Genomic DNA, 20113 nt, shown 5'->3' with positions numbered 1-20113 from the left:
TTTTCTTGACGATGTAGAACCACATAGGAATGGTTAACCTCTGGAAACACACATTTATTAATTGTAGTACATGATAGTCCTGTCAGGCTAAATAACAACAAACCAATGAACGCTCTATGACACTGAAACTTTAACAGAGATTCACTCACAGAGCTCCACGTGCCACCAGCGCCTCTACATTATTGGTGTCAATCTCCAAAGCTTTGTTGTACTCATTCATGGCTTCCACGTGACGACCATGTTTAAAGTGGTCCACGCCCGCTCGAACACTTGAAGGAGACAGATGGGGAGAAGTGAGATTTTGTTGGGGGGGGGGGGGGGGGTTGAGCATATAATGTCAACTAGATTGTGTCAATGTCAAATGAGAAGCTACTTTGTAGAGGTTAAAGCAGCGAGAACAGGTAAAGTCTGCTGTAGCTTTCCTGGGATCAAAGTGAAAGAGTTAAATTTACCACTTTAAGGCCCAGGAACTGGACTGCTTCTTCCTGATGGCACATGCAAAATCTTCTTCTTCAAAAAGTTTACTGTAAAGAAGCACAAAAACAAAGAGCATGACTCCTGTGACCTTCAAAGCAGTTTTTTTTCCATGTTCAAAAATAACCACCGGTATCCTATACATCGTAGGTGTCAAACTGATTCCAGAAAGGGCCAAGAGGGTGCAGGTTTTCTTTGTAACCACCAACTCCAGCAGGTGACTTCACTGATGAACATCACTTTGAGCAGATGGGAAGAGTTCATCAGTGAAATCACCTGCTGGAGTTGGTGGTTACAAAGAAAACCTGCACCCTCTTGGCCCTTTCTGGAATCAGTTTGACACTTATGCTATACATTTTTGTGTTTGCATGTCATGGATATCACTTTAATGCATAGTTACATTATATGATGCGTGACAACCGCTAGCTCCATTTATCTCAAGAACGAAAGAAATTAAACTTGGTGCAATTTTAATGCAATGTGGCTGAAATTAAGTGCAGTTTTGGCAAAAACCTTGGTCTATACCCTGCAAAATGCAGGGCGTGAATGAAGCAATAGATAAAAAGAGTAAATACTCTAAAGTTTGTTAAAAGAATCACTCAAAAACAATAAATGCCATTATCTTGTACGTCTCCATATTAAGAGGACATATAATGAGGACACATTGGTTAAACTTTGGTTTGATTCACCAGTTCAGTACAAAAAGCTAATTTGTTTTGCACACACTGAACTACATTATATCGTATTTTCCAGAGTATAAGTCACACCAGTGTGTAAGTTGCATTTTTTTGTTTCTTGTATGCAAACACACTTTTTAACACAGTGTTTCCCTGGGGGTGAGTTTTAAATTGAAAAATAAGCAGGATGGACAAACGTGCGATGGACAACATACTGGATGTTGTTTGAAGCAGTTTGAACAACAGAAAACATCAGATGGATGCTGATGCAGAAACAGTGGATTTTTGCAGAGAGCCCTCAGTTTATATGCAACATCGAGACTTTTACACTGCAAAATTAATCAAGTGTCAAATAAACATGATGGACAACATATCGAATGTTATTTGATGCAGTTTTCACATAGAAAACATCAGATGAACATAGGTTGCTGGACCACAAAGCAACAAACATGACAAAAAAAAAGAGTTTATTTGACTTTTTTAATGAGCTCTTTATTTTAGGATTTTCGTGTATTGATGTTGTGCACTTTAATAACTGGAGCTCCTTTTGTGCATTGATTCCTGGGAAAGGAATTCTTACCATTAATAGAAATAAGAAAAAACAAAACAAATGCCTGTTTTTTCGGTACATAAGTCACGGGACTTGCCAAACCTGTTAAAAACAAAACAAACAAACTGCGACTTATATTCTGGAAAATATGGTACCTGTCTGCCACCTGCTGGACACGTCTAGATTCGCTGCAGGGAATAATTTTATCATGTGCATGATGAAAACTAAGAGCAAATAATCTTTCTGACATGTCTTGTGTCTTTCCTGGGGCCTCGTCACAGTTGGATGTGCCTGAAAAACCTCCCCAGGGAGATGACCAGGAGTGAGGTGCTCTAAAACACAGGTGCTCCAGTGTGAAGCAGTTAGAGGACAGCAGGTCGCGTGTGTGTGTGGTAAAATGAGCCACACAGCACCTGTGCATGCTTACAACAGGTGATCAAACTGGTGCACGTGTGCGTGCTCAGACAGGTAATCAAACAGGCGCACAGGTGTGTGGTGAAATGATCCACGCAGCCTGCAGCACCTCTGTGTGCTTACAACAGTTGATCAAACTGGCAATGTGTGTGTGCTCAGAACAGGTCATCGAACCAGCGCGCGAGTATGTGGTGAAATGATCCCTCAGTCCCGTGTGTGTGTGTGTGTTCATAAAGAGTCGCTGTGCGTGCATGAGCCGGTCTATGGCAGGGATGCATCCTGTAATCACATAACTGCCAGAATCTGGTCACCGGCTTTTACATGCACTTCAGTAATCCGATAACCAGAAAAACATGGTTTACATTCTTTGAATTCATAAACTGGATCCAGAGAAGAGAAACAGCAGGTCTTGGAAAAAAAGAGCAAAGAGAGAGACAGACAGCGCTCGCTCACTCTGTCTCACTCTGTCTTTAGAATGCTGAAACAACAAACGGGATGTTTACGTATATCTTCTTCTTTTTTTTCAGGAAACACAATGGACTCTGAACTTTGCGATCTGATGTTATGAGCCATGATGAGGCAGCAGTGTGTCCCGCTGTACGAAACGCGTGTGCCGTTTGCTTTCATATACCATCTTGAGAATGGAGCGCATTTCCACAATGTCACAAAACCCCCCAAAAAGTAGGCAGGAGTGGACTGTGAGAGGCAGAAAAATAGGTTTATATAGCAGCAAGGGCTACATACGTGGCAGTAAGCATACAGTAAGCAAACATACTCAACTGTAAGCAAGAGTAGGAATGCAACCATACGCCATCGTACACCAGCCTACACAGGGACTACGCCAAACCTGCATGATTTTCCAGCGTACTCTATATGCATCATGCCGCAACTGTACGCAAGCCTGGTGTGAAAGGGGCTTAAGTGTGATTGAAGCTGTATGAACTTGTTTGATAGATTTTTTAAAACAGTTCCAAGCCAAGTTCTGGCTGCCACCAAGGTCTGCTGATGGACTATGTAGCACTCTGTATCCTTTACTGTGTACTCCAAGAAAACAGGCTAGTACATGCCGGCATCTCTTGGTTTTAAGCAACATTACATCCCTATTCTACAGGACACCACTCTATTACGATCCCCTATGATCCAGAAAAAGTGCAAAAACAGGATGAAATGCCGCCTATCAGGCTGGCTTATAAAGCACACACCAGGCAACCAGCTTGAAAACAAAACTAAAGCTGCACTCAGCTGTGTTCTCAGCCAGAACCACAACAAACGCTGCTTTTGCTTCAAAATTTACTCCGATGGAACACAGTCAAACAGGTTTCAAGCTGTTCTCACGAGGACTTCCTTGTTTAAAGATGCTGATGATTGAAGCCTATGAACACCCAGAAGTGACTGCATAATGATGGCAATTTGGCAAATTGGGATGAAATTTTTGAACAGCTTGAAAATTTGAGCCCAATTTTAAAACGAGTGCAGATGATGACCACAACTACTACATATGACCTGTTTGTTCAAGATTGACAAAAGACAGATCAAGACGTTGCTATGATGCTTCAAAACGTGCCACAATTTGGGATGAAACCTGAAGGAATGGCACTTTGTGGAATAGGACTATTGCATAGACATTTTCTTAATCCATCATAAAATTTGCTTTAAAAAAAAAAAAAAAAAAAAAAAAAGATTGAGAATGACCTGGAAGAAAAGCCATTAAACCTTGCAGTAAATTCTAATAAAAATATAGATTCTATTTAATTTTCTTTTTTATATTAACTTCAATGTACATCATTCTACTCATTCTGGACTCTTCAATGTGCTTCACAACAAAAAACACAGCCCCCAGCCTCTCCTGCAAAACCACAAATTTTGGAGTAGTGTAATAACTACAACAATTATTTACTGCACAAACAGACAGGTGTACTTTGTGAGAATCACTAACGGTAATTATGTAAGTAACACTGCAGAAAGGCTCACCTTTGTAGTCCTCTCATCATGGAGGGTGGTTGGGTGTCACTAACACCCACTTTTCCCAGCAGGTAGTCCACTACAGAAGGATTGTGGTAACCATGGCAACCTTCTAGTATACGCCCATAGGTGTGAGTTTTGTCACTCACTGCACAAATACTACGGCTGAAAGAGAGCAGAGGACCGTAACGTTTACGTGGTATCTGGATCCATTCCGAGTCCAATAACCAAAAATCTCTGAACCCCATTTTTTACCCTCCAAAAACTGATATAGATTTTATCTGGTGTTAGTAACAGTGTGGGATTATTCTGTGTTGGTACCTGTAGTGTACGGGCAGCTCTTCCCGGGTAATCTCTCCCAATTTGATATGCTCCAAGCTGTGAGACACACACGCCTGGTGCAGGGACACTGTGATTTTCTCCTGGTAGCGATCAATATCTTTTACTCCAGCTGCAGAATAAGAAAGTGCAATTAATTCTTGAAGCAGTCTAAACTTGGAGTACCTTCAAAAAGCATCCATCTTATCTTACTATTTTAATTATTTTTAGTTTTAGCTAATCGAAATCAAACCTTCTTCCCATCCACGCCCTAATGTTCCTGCCAAGTCTGATTAAAATCAGATTAGGTGTACTCAGATATCTTGCTACCATGCACATAAACATGGTTTCACTGAGACTGGAACGATTACGATGACAAATGAAACCTAAGGGCCCTGTCCCACTGGCGTTTAGGAGGATTTGCGTATGGATTGCGCACAAAATTGGCCCATATTCGCTAAATATCCCCAATATCCGTGTAACATGCCTGTATGAGTTGGCCGTCATCTGAACACGCCCGTGATCATCCAGAGGCACGCATGTCTGCAGCCAGGATTTTTGAGCTGTTCAAAAAACATACTCCATATATACTCAATTCATACATAATACATACTCACTCTATGCGCTGTATATCTGCCGTTAACCGCTGATATCCGCAACTGACGGGGATTTGCGGCTTGGCAGCGGACCGGGACAGTGTGTAAAAGAGATATATATCATGCCCATCATGTCCACATCATAAACTAAAATAAGTTGTAGCGAATGCATACAAATCGGTCACGAATAAAGCGTTTTTATTACATCTGCTTTGCAGCTGATTTGCGGACGATCATAACAAACACGTCACGTAAAAAAAAAAACCCACACTCTTAAAAAAAAAAAACAAAAAAAAAAAAAACACCATCTCACACCCGAGCAGCTTCCCCCCTCCCGCTCCCCAAACTCATGAACAGTTAACCCTCACATGACAAAATGAACATTAACTCTGTGATCAACTTGTCCAAGTCCAGCAAATGCTCCAGAGGCTGTATTGTTGGTGTGAATAGTGATGGCGAAAGGCCCGAGTGTGCTTCTTTTATGACCGCAATGCAGATGCCGTGCATGCGCAACACGTGCGCGATGCATTCATAATACACCCGTAATACTGCCGTAATAATCTCAATGTGTCGGATCAGTTTCCTCGCTACATGCGTTATATAACCGTGATTGTTCATCATATATTCGCTATATATTATTAATATATCCGTAATTCATACTGGGACATTTGTCATTTTTGGCCATTTTTGTTGTGGACGACAACGAACGCCCGCAATTTGTATACTCAATTCATGCACAATTAATCCTCTCCCCAGTGGGACAGGGCCCTAAACTCAAGATAAACCGTGTGTTCTGGAAAACTAAAGTTTGCATTTTCATAAAGTCTTGCTTGAAAACAAACCGTGTGTTCTGGAAAACTAAAGTTTGCATTTTCATAAAGTCTTGCTTGAAAACAATGTGGTCTTTGGTCATTTTTAAACTTGTGGCATATGATCAGCTTTTACACTGGATGCTCCTCCTGACACAACTCCACATTACATGGAGAAATGTGGCAGGGGTAAGGTTTAAACCTGGAACCTTCCACAATGAAACCAAACAAGCTAACCACTTGGACACCACCCCTGCCTGCCTAAAAAAAACAAAAACATAAAATAAGATTACCTAACAGTGAATAATTATTCCTCCACAATTATAATCCCTGTAATATGTAAACCAAAGAACAAAGTTGCATCAAAGGTCACCCGATTTTTTTTTTTTTTTAAAGCTTTATCACAATGAATACAATGATGCAGCTGGTCTGCTCTGTGTCAGCCTGATCCTGTCAGATCTCAGAAGCTAAGCAGTGCGGCGTCTGGTTAGTACTTGGATTGGAGACCTCTTTGGAAAACTGGGGGCTGTGTGCGTTTCTCCAGGTAACACTGCAGTTGCGTCAGGAAGGGCATCTGGCGTAAAACTTGTGCCAAGTACCAATGCGGATCTACCTGCTGTGGCGACCCCAAACAAAAAGGGAGCAGCCGAATGGACAACAACAACTACAATGAATACAATGATAATGTTAACTAATCATACTGGTGTCTGTTTTGTAGAACCATTTACCATAATCTCAGTCTTCTCTGAATAAATGACTTTTTTTTCACTAAAGCCAGAAAATCCTTTAAATTCCAACTATGAGCATGAGTACGATATCTGGATCAATGGCTATGTAAAGTTGAGCGTCATTAATATAACAGTGAAAAACGTATCGTATTTTCAGGCGTATAAGTCACACCGGACTATAAGATTTTCTGTGTTATGAGCTCTTTAATTTGGGATTTTTGTGCATTGTTGAAGTGTATTTCTTTATTACTGGCATTTATTCTTTTATTACTGGAGTTTATTTTGTGTAGTGCTTTGATTCTTGGGAAAGGCCTACATAAATAGTCATTATAACTACAATTATTAAAAATAAACTTGTAAATTTTCAGTATACAAGTCTCACTGGAGTATAAGCTGCAGGGCCTCCCAAAGTAGTAAAGAAAAACAGCAACTTATAATCCGGAAAATGCGGTACATATTTTGCAGCATCTGCCCAAGAGATGCTATATATATATAAAAAATAAAATAAAAACAACAGAACCCTGAGATACTCCAGATTTGGCAAAAAAAAAAAAAAAAAATTGTATAATTTTACGAGAAACACTGCAATTGGCTGGACAATGGCGATACAACCGGAACAAAAAACCTGATTGAGAATTCCAACATACGAGGTCTGTGAGAAAAGTATCCGACCTTTTTATTTTTTTCAAAAACCATATGGATTTGAATCACGTGTGATTGCATCAGCCAAGCTTGAACCTTCGTGCGCATGCGTGAGTTTTTTCACGCCTGTCGGTTGCGTCATTCGCCTGTGAGCAGGCTTTGTGTGAGCAGTGGTCCACCCCTCTCGTCGTTTTTTTATTGCGAATAAATGTCTGAACGATTTGGATCTTTGCTGCATCAATTTTTTTCCAGAAACTGTGAGAGACCTCCAGGTGGACACCGTTCGGAAAATTAATATGGCTTTCAGGGATGATTTTATGAGGATTACACAGATTAAGGAGTGATCCAGACGGTTTAAAGACCGCCAACAGCGTCTGAGAGCGTGCCGATCAACAGGCTCAAACCCCGCTGAAACAACCAGATCACTTCCAACGTGAAGGCTTTGTTGATCCGGGATGTCGTCTGACTTTCACAAAAAGGCAGAAGGCGTGGACATCAGCACTTTTTCGGCACATTCCACTGTTACAGGAGGTTTTTTTATGGAAAGAAAAGCGGAGGGACGCGCCACGGAGCCGTTCATTACGCGGCACAAAACCACCTCCGTGTTGGTCTCACAGGACGGCTTTCAGGTGGATTTCAGACGGCTGTCGGTTGCTTTTCAGTCGTGTGATTATCCGAGAAATTGAGCATGAGCTGGACATGCCCCAACATGTCCTGTGAGGCTTCATCACGGCGTTGCTTTGCGCCATGCGGCTCCACCGCACGTCTGTCTCAATGTGCCGAAAAAGTGCTGATGTCCACGTCTTTTCACAATTCCTGTGCTAGTCAGACGACATACCTGATCAAGACAGCGTCCAGTTTAGAAATGAACGGCACATTCCACTGTTACAGGAGTTTTTGTCATGGAAAGAGGAGCGGAGTTCCGCGCGTCACTGTGGAGCCGCATGGCGCAAAGCAACGCCGTGATGAAGCCTCACAGGACATGTTGGGGCATGTCCAGCTCATGCTCAATTTCTCAGATAATCACACGACTGAAAAGCAACCAACAGCCATCTGAAATCCACCTGAAAGCCGTCCTGTGAGACCAACACGGAGGTGGTTTTGTGCCGCGTAATGAACGGCTCCGTGGCGCATCCCTCCGCTTTTCTTTCCATGAAAAAACTCCTGTAACAGTGGAATGTGCCAAAAAAGTGCTGATGTCCACGCCTTCTGCCTTTTTGTGAAAGTCAGACGACGTCCCGGATCAACAAAGCCTTCACGTTGGAAATGATCTGGTTGTTTCAGCGGGGTTTGAGCCTGTCGATCGGCGCTTGGAGAGCGGCGCACTCTCAGACGCTGTGTGCGGTCTTTAAACCATCTGGTTCACTCCCTAATCTGTGTAATCCCCATAAAATCGTCCCTGAAAGCCATATTAATTTTCCGAACCGTGTCCACCTGGAGTTCTCTCAGTTTCTGGAAAAAAATTGATGCAGCAAAGCTCCAAATCGTTCAGACATTTATTCGCAATAAAAAAACGACGAGAGGGGTGGACCAGTGCTCACATAAAGCCTGCTCACAGGCGAATGACGCAACCGACAGCCGTGAAAAAACTCACGCATGCGCACGAAGGTTCAAGCTTGGCTGATGCAATAACACGTGATTCAAATCCATATGGTTTTTGAAAAAAATAAAAAGGTCGGATACTTTTCTCACAGACCTCGTACTTCAAATGTCTAACATGTTTATCGTTATTATCATATGTCATTTTTTAAAGTCGTGTCATATGATTGGCTTCAACAATTTTTCCTTATTTTTTGTGAAGAAACTCCAAGATAAACTTAAACAATTGTGAATTATTATTACTCCAACATTATGACTCAAATATTAATTCAATCAGAAGTGAAAGCAAGAGAAAGCCATGGGAATACAGAGGCAAACATCATCATGGCAGACATTACCTTTTGTAAAAACATATCCACCAAAGACACCAACCTCTAATAAGATCTCCAACGTGATAGTATGACAGAGGATCATCGTGGCTGCCAGTGGAAGGAATTTCTCTAATGTGACACAGAGCCTGGAAGTAAAAATGGGGGGACAAAATCAAATTACACACACAAAAAAATATGGAGTGAGCTGGTAGAGAAAATGGCTTGACTGTCTGGAATTATCAACAGCTGCCTAGTCAACCAAAACAACCCAAGACTGGAAAACAAAAACTGTGAATACTGTGAATACTTTCTGGATGCACTCTATCTGCTAGTTTATCTGAATAACCTACCGACAGCTGGAGATCCTCTATGTCTCTTTTCAGTCCCCCCACCATGCAGAGCAGAGTAAGGAAAAAGCCATATTCTCTAATGTTGTTGATCCTCCCCACCACCACGTCTCCTCGTTCTAAGTCCCTATACAGCATTGCCCTTCTTTCTTCATAAGGAACCTCCATGAACAGCTCCAATGGGGGCATGATGGCATAGGGCTCTAGAAGAGGACAGATAGATTAGTGGTCATACTTATCAAAAAACCAAACACAGGGACCCAAACCCACCTGCAGCCTCTTCCTCTTCATGCTCCTCTTCTTGGAGCGTGACAGTCTTCCATGCAGGAGAGAACAGGATGTCTGCCTTCCTAGCAATGAACTGCTCCACAAGGTGGCTACTCTGCCACCCGTCACCTCTGCTGTAAAGACAACACACACTCAGCGGCTCTCCGATTATCTGAACAAAAGCTAAAGCTGCTCATCATGTCCAGCCAGTAGGACCTACAACTGTAAGGGCAAAAATACAGTCATGCCCATATGTAGCAGCAGGCCAGTGAATCAGTTTTCATTTATTTTAGAAATGTGTTTGTAGTGTAGATTTTCAGCTGTAATTCAAAGGGTTTAACAGAAATATCACATTAGCCATTTTCATCTGATAACTCCCACATGGTGACTGGCGCGTGTAGCCACAGTATAGTTAACTGTAATAAAGCCTTTGACAACCTGTAATGTTAAATCTGTGGTTAACGGAGCAGCTACGATGTGGTAATTGTAAGGACACCTGAGAGCTCAAGTAAGTACAATACCTAAACTGACACCTATTTTTATGTTATAGTCAGGCTCAAGGCCTCCCAAGGATGCATAGTCAATTAACACCAAACAAGTGGCCCTAGTATGTGGTGGTATCAAGTGTCTTCCCAGCACTTTGATGCCAATAATTACGATGTGGTAGATTGGGTTACCACTAAATATTACCATTAACTACACTGTGACCAATTCAGATTCATCACTAGAGGCCATTTACTACAAGTAGGCCAAGCACAACATCCCCCAACCACAATTAATTACAGCCATTATTTTGTTGGGTCTCACCATTTTCACATCCCGTAAGTAAATGGACAAACTAAACACACAAGGATTATTATTTACACAAGTCATCACTTTTACACAGTTTTCTTGAGACAAGTTAGGGGACGGACAAAAGAACATTTCCAAGTCACAAAATATGTACTTTACTTCATTAAGATATACAAACAGTATGGTTCTGCACAGTAACTCTGTCTGGAGCAGAAAGTTGCCATGCAAGGAGACTAGTGAGGGAAGACACCAAGACAAATATGAAGGAGTTATACGAGCGAAGCGCAGTGGCGCTTAGCTTGCTCCATGGTAGACAAAGGCACAAACTGAAATGGGACAAAACAATCTGGTAATGGCACAAAAAATCTGCCCACAGGGGAAAAAGCCACAAACCGGACAACATTGTCGTAAAAAGTCACAAACCAATGGTAGACAAAGCCACAAACTGGAAATGGCACAAAAAAAAATCGGTGCACGATAGACAAAGCCTCAAACTGGACAACATTGTTTAAAAAGCCACAAACTGATGATAGACGAAAAGTCTGAAGGACCTCAATGACATGGTGAGATGCTGAAGAGCTTCGCTCATCATGTCCACAACATATACATATTAGAGTCATGTAGCTGTGATTAAAGTAACTGCACACAGAACAACTTTTCTCCACTGAACCACCAGTCACAGATTCATGATTGAGTAAGAAATTATTCTGGGTCTGCTCCTTTATCTGCCCCTGACCTAGACAGCATCTCTACATCTGGAGTTGGTACCCAGGTGCTGGACTCTGGCTGCTCACTGCTCCTAGTGGTTAGATTGTGTCTAACTGTAATTAGGCTGGGTGAAATGCAAAGGACAAATTCTGTTGTACGTATGTACATACGTATGTATGTATATATAATGACGATAACGGCTCTTCTTCTCTTAAGAAAAAGAAGGCTTTTCATACAAAAAAAAAAACAAACAAACAAACCAACAAGCATCAAATCTTGGCTTGATGCACCTTCTGGAAAACTGTAGTTGAAATTTCACATCTTCAGTTTAAGAACGTATTTTTCTGCTCCACTCCACCATGAAGTCATGGACCAGCGTGAATGTAAAATAAAGGACTGGGATTATCTGTTCTTTGGCCTTGTTCACACTACCACTCACAATCGGATTTTTAGAATGTCCATATTGTATCTAGCTCGATTTTTTTGGCAGTCTGGACAGCAAAAATCCATTTACAATTCAAGTTTGTAAAACTCTGCACTGTGTTCGCTGTGTTGTTACCGTGCTGAGACACTCAAACACACCGCCCCCTCCTGCAGAGTGCAGAGAGGACACAGAGACTCACTGCCAGGAGAAACAAAAACAAAAAACAGAGACATTATTCTAAAAATTGATTTTTGAACATTTTGAACGCAGTTAATTTTATATCTTGCTTCCACCCTTGATTTTGCATAAGGACAGCATCAGCGTGGACGCTGCTTTTGGCAGCCCAATTGACAGAAATCCGCCACAGCGATGGAGAACTTTAATCCCTGCTGTAATAACAAACCAAAACATACCTAGGGTTACCGCAATGATATCTACAGCCTTAATTTTAAAGTCAGTTAGTGTAATAGCAGGCTACCCTTGCTAACAAATAGTTACCATAGCAATCAATATGGAGGATAAGACCATGTCAATGTGGACACACAGATCAGACTGGTAACCAGACAATTCACAGATACGGACCATTCATAGACAAAAAAATAAAATAAAATAAAGACCATTCATAGACACAATGTGCAAAATTCATAGACAAAAAAAGACCATTCATAGATTTACTGAACGTCAACTCATACTTCTGATAGATCACACCTGTGTTAAATTAGTATCACACCTGTGTTATAACTTATATCTATTGTTATGTTTTATTAGTCAGTATTTTGTTTATATATCCTAATCATATACTGTCTCATCAAATTACTAAAAAGTTGACTTTAGTGCCAATATCTGCTTCTCTATCATATATTAGTGTGTATATATATATATATATATATATATTACTGTTAATCCCAATATGAATATTAAAATACAACAAACCATTTGTCCTGTATCATAGCTACATGTAAGATGTTTGCCTCGTCAGCGCCAAATAGGCAGTAGCAGTCGATGTGGCATCTACTCTTTATAACGTCTATGGTCAACTCATACTACTAATAGATCACACCTGTGTTAAAGGAAGTGTCACATATAAAAAGAGAGCTGCACCAGACATAAAAATCAGTATGGAGCTGGAGCAGGGGTGGGCAATCATGTGCCATAAAGGGCCGAGACACTGCAGGTTTTCCGTGCAACCAGCAGGTGATTTCATTAATGATCAGGTGTCTCAGCAGGTGATTTCATTGACAACCAGGTGTTTATGTTCAGAGGAGAAGCTCATCAGCAACCCACCTGCTGAGGTGAATGGTTGCATGGAAAACCTGCAGTGTCTCGGCCCTCGATGCCCACCCCTGAAGCTAACACCATGGAATATCCCTGCATCACCTGCCACAAACCAGTCCACAGTCATCACCTGGCCATCACCTGTGACAGTGCTGTGTTTTAATCAATTATGAATGGTTCTTCATATGTCTATAAATGGTCCTTTTTTTGTGTTGTCTGTGAACAGTCTTTTTTGTGTCTATAAATGGTCTATAAACCATCAGATCTGGTCCCTTATAATGTGGACACTCAATTAATGAGATCTCATTTGAATCAATGTCCAATACATCAAATTTGAACTGGCAGTGAAAACAAGACCTTAGATGTGCTGGTAAAAGTGACAAACGAGTTACTATTGAATAAAGGAGATGTCTTACCTTTCATACGTAGCTTTACACAGATCAGACACCACCGCTTGAAAATCTGGATTTTCAGTTTGTTCACATTTCAGTTTGTTGAAGAGTGACTCTCCGTGATATGTTAAACACTGCCTCAACAAATCTCTGTCCATTCTCTCCTATTCGGACTCCGATCACATTATTCTACATAGTCAACATCAGGTGTTATAATACAACAAACATATTTTTTACAAAGTACGAGCGCCAGCGAGAGCACATTAAACAGACTATTCTTAAAACGCTGCTTCAAAGTGAGTTTTGAAAATCTTTTACATTTCAAGAAAGAAACAAACCGTTTAAACGACGCGACGGATCGTTAGCCTAGCTGAAACCGTGGCTAGCTGCGAGCTAATGCTGCGTGGAATAGATCCGATTCGTTTTATTTTAAACAACTCATTTGCTGGTTTTAGAGTTAGATGTGGCGATTTCTCCTATTTTACTTAAAAAAAAACAGCCGCAGAATATAACCACTTAAAAAAAATAAACAATAGCGAACAACTCACACACATAAACGGAACGGAAACTGAACACTTTTGTGTTACGCTGACAGGACGTCGATGGAAACACGGATCAGCTAGGAACCTTCCCGGAAAAAATAATAATAATAATAATAATAATAATAAAGAATCGTTGTTGTTGTTATTATTATTACACATATTAAAATGAGTTTTTTATTAAAAAAATACTTTTTGGTATTTATTTTTAAAATGACCTTTGTGAAATTCCTAAAATATTTTCATGAGAGTAATAAATGATGCAAACATTCCAAAACAAACAAACAACAAAAATAATTCCAATATTGTTTTCATCCTAATTTTGTGTTTATGTTGCTGAAAACTATGTTATCGAGTGATGCAGAAAAACTAAGTCACTTGGATGAAGAAACAAAGAATAGAACAACAGAATAGAACAATTATCCAAAGCAAAGGATACTAAAGCCTAGATTTTATGTTTTCTTATATTAAATCAATTTCTGCTTCACTCCACCAAGACAAAAAGTCTGTTCCCTTGACTGAGGGAAAAGAAAAAAAAAAAGTACCATCTCCAGTTTGTCCAGTTGCAGCCACCCAAGTCTGTATCGCCTTCAGAGGTGTCAGTTGGTGGCTTCCTTCACTAGTCTTGTTTTTGTACAGTCACTCACTTTTGGGGAACTGCCTATGCCATGCTGTACCACACTGTTGACAATTTTTTAATAATTGGTGGAAATGAAGTCCAAGACATAGTCTGTGACTTTGAGAAGGTTCATATATTCAATTAAGTTTAATTTATTTATATAGCACCAAATCACAAAAAGTCACACCAAGGAGCTTCACATGGGTAAGGTCTAACCACCCCACCACCACCACCACGACCAGCAAGCAAGCACATAAGTAACAGTGGTAAGAAAAAACTCCATCTGATGTTTTTCAGGAAGAAACCTCAAGCAGGCCAGACTCAGAAGGGTGACTTACTGCTTAGGCCATGCTAACAGTAACAGAAGTGTTTTTAAAGCACCGTGTTTTAGGTGGTGTTAGTTTCAGTTGACTGATTCTGCTCTCTTTGTCTCTGTCTGAGGTGCTGTTGCTGAAACTGGACCCAAGTTTTTGTCACTGCCTGCTGGACCACTGAATGACCACTTACCTGCTTGAGATGGCTAGACTGAATACCGCTGTCCTGCAACACTTCATATTCACTTAAAATTTTGACTTTCTTTTTAATTAGATCTGTTCTGGATTGTGTTTTGCATGATGTTTTTGTTATTTTCTATATTATAATAGCCAAGTGGCCTCTACATGCACGTGTACGTGCATGAGTGCATATGGCTTTGATCACACCACAACCAGGAAGAGCTGACATTTGTCATTTGGTATGCTTATGTATTTTGGTCAAGGATGAACACTGTGAAAATGGAAAGTTGATAGGACTAAAATTTTTGGAGAAAATAGCAATTTTAGCTAACCAGTAAATAATTAACACTGTGCTGCAATGCACCATGGGAGTTCATGGGATTGGGGTTTTAAATGTTGTTTTTGTGGTTTATGTTAGTTTAACAGTGTTGTTAGTGTTTTCGATGTAGTACAATTGGTTTAGTCAATTTAGTTAAGTCTCATGTTGCCAGTACCATGACTGAAAAGTGTATTGGGTTGATGTCTTCCGTGACCATCTCTGTGCATGTCTAAAATTAGAAACACCTGCAGAAAAGACAAACAGCTGTGAGTGAGTGAGTGAGTGAGTGAGTGAGTGAGTGAGTGTAATTTCAGTCACGGAGAAACTGGGGACAGCTGACATTTGTCGTTTGTTTGGTTCATGTATTTGGGGTCAAGGATGAACACCACTGAAATGGACCGTTGATAGGACTAACATTTTTGGAGAAACTACAGATGTTAGCTAACAACACTGAACAATGGATGTTACTAACTACATTCTGGACTCACCCACCATTCCAGCAGGGGGCAGTAAATCATCTTTACATTAAAAGCATGAGTGCGTGAGTTTATTTAGTAAGTTCAATGTCAGTGCATAATATAATTGTAAATGCGTTAAAAATACATGGATGATACAAGAAAGTGAAAAATAAAACAAATGCATTGGCATTTACACAATGGGAAACTCAACTGTTGTACTTCATGATTTTACTCTCAGGTTATGTGTTTTAACCTCAGTTTCACACTACATATTATAACTCCTCTAAAGGTGCAAAATATGGTTTTACCACTCACAATTAAATGTGGTTGGGAGCATTTTCTTAAATATCTCCAAAGTCCCACAAACCCCTGACAGTGCATGTAGAATGTAAACGCTAGAGGATCCCTCAATCTTCAAGTATGCTGGGGTTTGATCTGTGGCCAGGTTTTTTTTTTTAAGTTATCACAGTGTCCTTAATGTCTGAGTCTCTGTCACCTATGTCACATATGTACTATATAAGATCAAGATATCAAAAAAGGGGGCATAGTCTCAAAAATGAATAAAAGAAAAACTCTGAAAACATTTACACTGACCAAGAGTGGATTTTTTTCTTTGATTCTTTAAAATAGATTTTAATTCCCCCATTGTGATCAACTGACAGTTTCCACTCCTTCTGTAAATTGTTCCAGGAGAAGAGAGCAGGGCAGTTAAAAGCTTTTTTGCTAAGTTCAGTTCAGACTATGGGAACCAACATTTGAACGCTGTTGTGAAAGTGTAGTGACACGGACCCACAACAGGGGGTGCAAATGAACGGTCAATAGATGAGCCAAAAAGTGAGGTGATGAAGAATGAGTGACAGCTGTCAGGAAGTAATGAGTAACAGCTGTCACTCCCGGCTGTGTCCGTGGCGGCAGCGCCCTCTCATGCCTGAAGCCCGCACTTCAGGCAGGGCGCCCTCTGGTGGTGGGCCAGCAGTACCTCCTCTTCTGGCGGCCCACACAACAGGACCCCCCCCCCCCGACCAGGTTTGTCGGGGTGTTGGCGGTAGAAGTCGGCCAGGAGGGCCGGATCCAGGATGAAGCTCCTCTTCACCCAGGAGCGTTCTTCGGGTCCATACCCTTCCCAGTCCACCAGATATTGGAACCCCCGGCCCATTCGACAAACGTCCAGGAGCCAGCGCACTGTCCAAGCCGGCTCCCCGTCAATGATCCGGGCAGGAGGCGGCGCCGGACCGGGAGCACAGAGGGGTGAGGTGTGGTGAGGTTTGATCCTGGAAACATGGAAGACCGGGTGGATCCGCAGTGAAGCTGGGAGTTGGAGCTTCACCGCGGCAGGGCTGAGGACTTTGAGGATACGGAAGGGGCCGATGAACCTGTCCATCAATTTTGGAGACTGTACTTGCAGGGGGATGTCCTTCGTTGACAACCACACCTCCTGCCCGGGCTGGTATGCAGGGGCCGGGGACCGCCGGCGGTCTGCATGGGTCTTGGCCCTCATCCGGGCTTTCAACAAGGCAGAACGGGTGGTGCGCCACACCCGACGGCACCTCCGAAGATGGGCCCGGACCGAGGGCACACCGACCTCTCCCTCCACCATGGGAAATAATGGGGGCTGGTACCCCAAACACACCTCAAATGGGGAGAGGCCGGTGGCAGAAGACACCTGGCTGTTATGCGCATACTAGATCCAGGCCAGATAGTTACTCCAGACCGTCGGGTGCGCGGATGTTACGCAGCGGAGGGTCTGTTCCAGTTCCTGGTTGGCCCGCTCTGCCTGTCCGTTCATCTGTGGATGGTACCCGGACGAGAGGCTCACGGTGGCCCCCAGTTCCCTGCAGAAGCTCCTCCAGACGTGTGAGGAGAACTGGGGACCACGGTCAGAGACGATGTCGGTGGGTATCCCATGCAGACGGACGACGTGGTGGACCAGGAGGTCCGCTGTCTCCTGGGCTGTTGGGAGCTTCGGGAGGACCACGAAGTGGGCCACCTTGGAGAATCGGTCCACTATCGTGAAGATGGTGGTGTTGCCCTGGGACGGCGGGAGGCCCGTGACGAAATCCAGGCCGATGTGGGACCAGGGGCGATGAGGCACCGGTAATGGCTGGAGAAGTCCTTGGGACCTTTTATGGTCTGCCTTGCCCCTGGCACAGGTGGTGCAGGCCTGGATATACTCCCGGACGTCGGCCTCCATAGACGCCCACCAGAAGCGCTGCCGGACAACTGCCATGGTCCTTCGCACCCCTGGATGACAGGAGAGCTTGGAACCGTGACAGAAGTCCAAGACTGCAGCTCTGGCCTCTGGTGGGACGTATAAACGGTTCTTCGGACCTGTTCCTGGGTCCGGGCTCCGTGCCAGGGCCTCCCGGACGGTCTTCTCCACGTCCCAGGTGAGGGTGGCCACGATAGTGGACTCAGGCAGGATGGGCTCCGGTGGATCCGACAGTGCAGTTTTGACCTCCTCTTCGTGTACCCGGGACAAGGCATCCGACCTCTGGTTCTTGGTCCCGGGGCGATAGGTGATCCGGAAGTCAAAACGCCCGAAGAACAGTGACCAGCGGGCTTGCCTGGGGTTCAGCCGCTTGGCGGTCCTGATATACTCCAGATTCCGATGGTCAGTGAAAACCGTGAACGGCACAGACGCTCCCTCCAACAGGTGTCTCCACTCCTCAAGAGCCTCTTTCACCGCAAGGAGTTCTCGATTGCCGACGTCATAGTTCCGTTCAGCTGGGGTCAACCTGCGTGAAAAGTAGGCACACGGGTGAAGAACCTTATCGGTCTCTCCGCTCTGGGACAGCACGGCTCCTATCCCTGAGTCAGAGGCGTCCACTTCAACCATGAACTGGCGGCTAGGGTCGGGCTGCACCAAAACTGGCGCAGTAGAGAAGCGTCGTTTCAACTCCTTGAACGCGGCTTCGCACCGATCCCACCAGGTGAAGGGGACTTTTGGAGAGGTCAGGGCTGTCAGGGGGCTAACTACCTGACTGTAGCCCTTAATGAACCTCCTATAGAAATTAGCGAAGCCGAGGAACTGTTGCAGCTTCCTATGGCTTGTTGGTTGGGGCCAATCTCTCACCGCCGCAACCTTGGCCGGATCAGGGGCGACGGAGTTAGAGGAGATGATAAACCCCAGGAAGGACAAAGACGTGCGGTGAAACTCGCACTTCTCGCCCTTCACAAACAGTCGGTTCTCTAACAACCGCTGCAGGACCTGACGTACATGCTGGACATGGGTCTCAGGATCCGGAGAAAAGATGAGAATATCGTCCAGATATACGAAGACGAATCGGTGCAGGAAGTCCCGCAAGACGTCGTTAACCAAGGCTTGGAACGTCGCGGGGGCGTTGGTGAGGCCGAACGGCATGACCAGGTACTCAAAGTGACCTAACGGGGTGTTAAATGCCGTCTTCCATTCGTCTCCCTTCCGGATCCGAACCAGGTGATACGCATTTCTAAGATCCAGCTTAGTAAAGATTTTCGCTCCATGCAGGGGGGTGAACACGGAATCCAACAATGGCAACGGGTATCGATTGCGAACCGTAATCTCATTCAGCCCCCTGTAATCAATGCATGGACGGAGTCCGCCATCTTTCTTGCCCACAAAGAAGAAACCTGCCCCCATCGGGGAGGTGGAGTTCCGGATCAGCCCGGCAGCTAATGAGTCCCAGATGTAGGTCTCCATTGATTCGCGCTCAGGTCGTGAGAGGTTGTACAGCCTGCTGGACGGGAACTCAGCGCCTGGAACCAAATCAATGGCACAATCATACGGACGGTGCGGGGGAAGGGTGAGTGCCAGATCCTTGCTGAAGACGTCAGCAAGATCGTAGTACTCAACCGGCACTGCCGTCAGATTGGGAGGGACTTTGACCTCCTCCTTAGCCTGTAAACCGGGAGGAACCGAGGATCCTAAACACACCCAATGGCAGGTTTCGCTCCACTGAACCACCACCCCAGACGGCCAATCAATCCGGGGATTGTGCTTCAACATCCATGGGATGCCCAAAATCACGTGGGAGGTAGAAGGAGTTACAAAAAACTCAATCTCCTCCCGATGGTTTCCAGACACCACCAGAGTTACTGGTTGTGTCTTGTGTGTGAGTAAAGGGAGGAGGGTGCCATCTAGTGCCCGCACCTGCAATGGCGAAGGAAGCGCCACCAGAGGGAGCCCTACCTCCCTTGCCCATCTGCTGTCTAGCAGATTCCCTTCTGACCCCGTGTCCACCAGTGCTGGGGCTTGAAGGGTTAAATCCCCGCTCAGGATTGTGACTGGGAGTCGTGTGGCAATCTGTGTGTGTCTCACTTGAATGTTTTGACCCCCTCTTAGCCCAGTCTCTAAGGGCAAGTGTTATCGTTTTGGCCGTTTGGGGCAGTTTCTCTGTGTGTGCTCAGTTGAGCTGCAGAG

General features: G+C 43.6%; 1 protein-coding gene across 2 annotated transcripts in view; it reads right to left on the bottom strand.

The window, feature by feature from the left end:
- The window catches only part of ttc14 (tetratricopeptide repeat domain 14), a 28040-nt gene extending 14216 nt beyond the window's left edge, over positions 1-13824 (bottom strand). The window contains exons 1-8 of one of the 2 annotated variants that reach the window (XM_034179465.1): positions 13310-13824; positions 9698-9828; positions 9431-9630; positions 9142-9226; positions 4399-4528; positions 4087-4242; positions 453-524; positions 150-269 (exon numbers count right to left, since the gene is read on the bottom strand). In XM_034179465.1, the coding sequence (XP_034035356.1) occupies positions 150-269; positions 453-524; positions 4087-4242; positions 4399-4528; positions 9142-9226; positions 9431-9630; positions 9698-9828; positions 13310-13443 (1028 nt within the window). In that variant the 5' untranslated portion in view covers positions 13444-13824. The remainder of the gene's footprint in view (positions 1-149; positions 270-452; positions 525-4086; positions 4243-4398; positions 4529-9141; positions 9227-9430; positions 9631-9697; positions 9829-13309) is intronic. The other variant, XM_034179466.1, reaches the window with a different exon arrangement.
- Positions 13825-20113: the final 6289 nt, after the last annotated feature.

The sequence above is a fragment of the Thalassophryne amazonica genome, chromosome 10 (genome assembly GCF_902500255.1).
Source record: "Thalassophryne amazonica chromosome 10, fThaAma1.1, whole genome shotgun sequence".
NCBI lineage: Eukaryota > Metazoa > Chordata > Actinopteri > Batrachoidiformes > Batrachoididae > Thalassophryne > Thalassophryne amazonica.
Note: the sequence above shows the minus strand (reverse complement) of the source record. Positions and strands in the feature narration are given on the sequence as shown.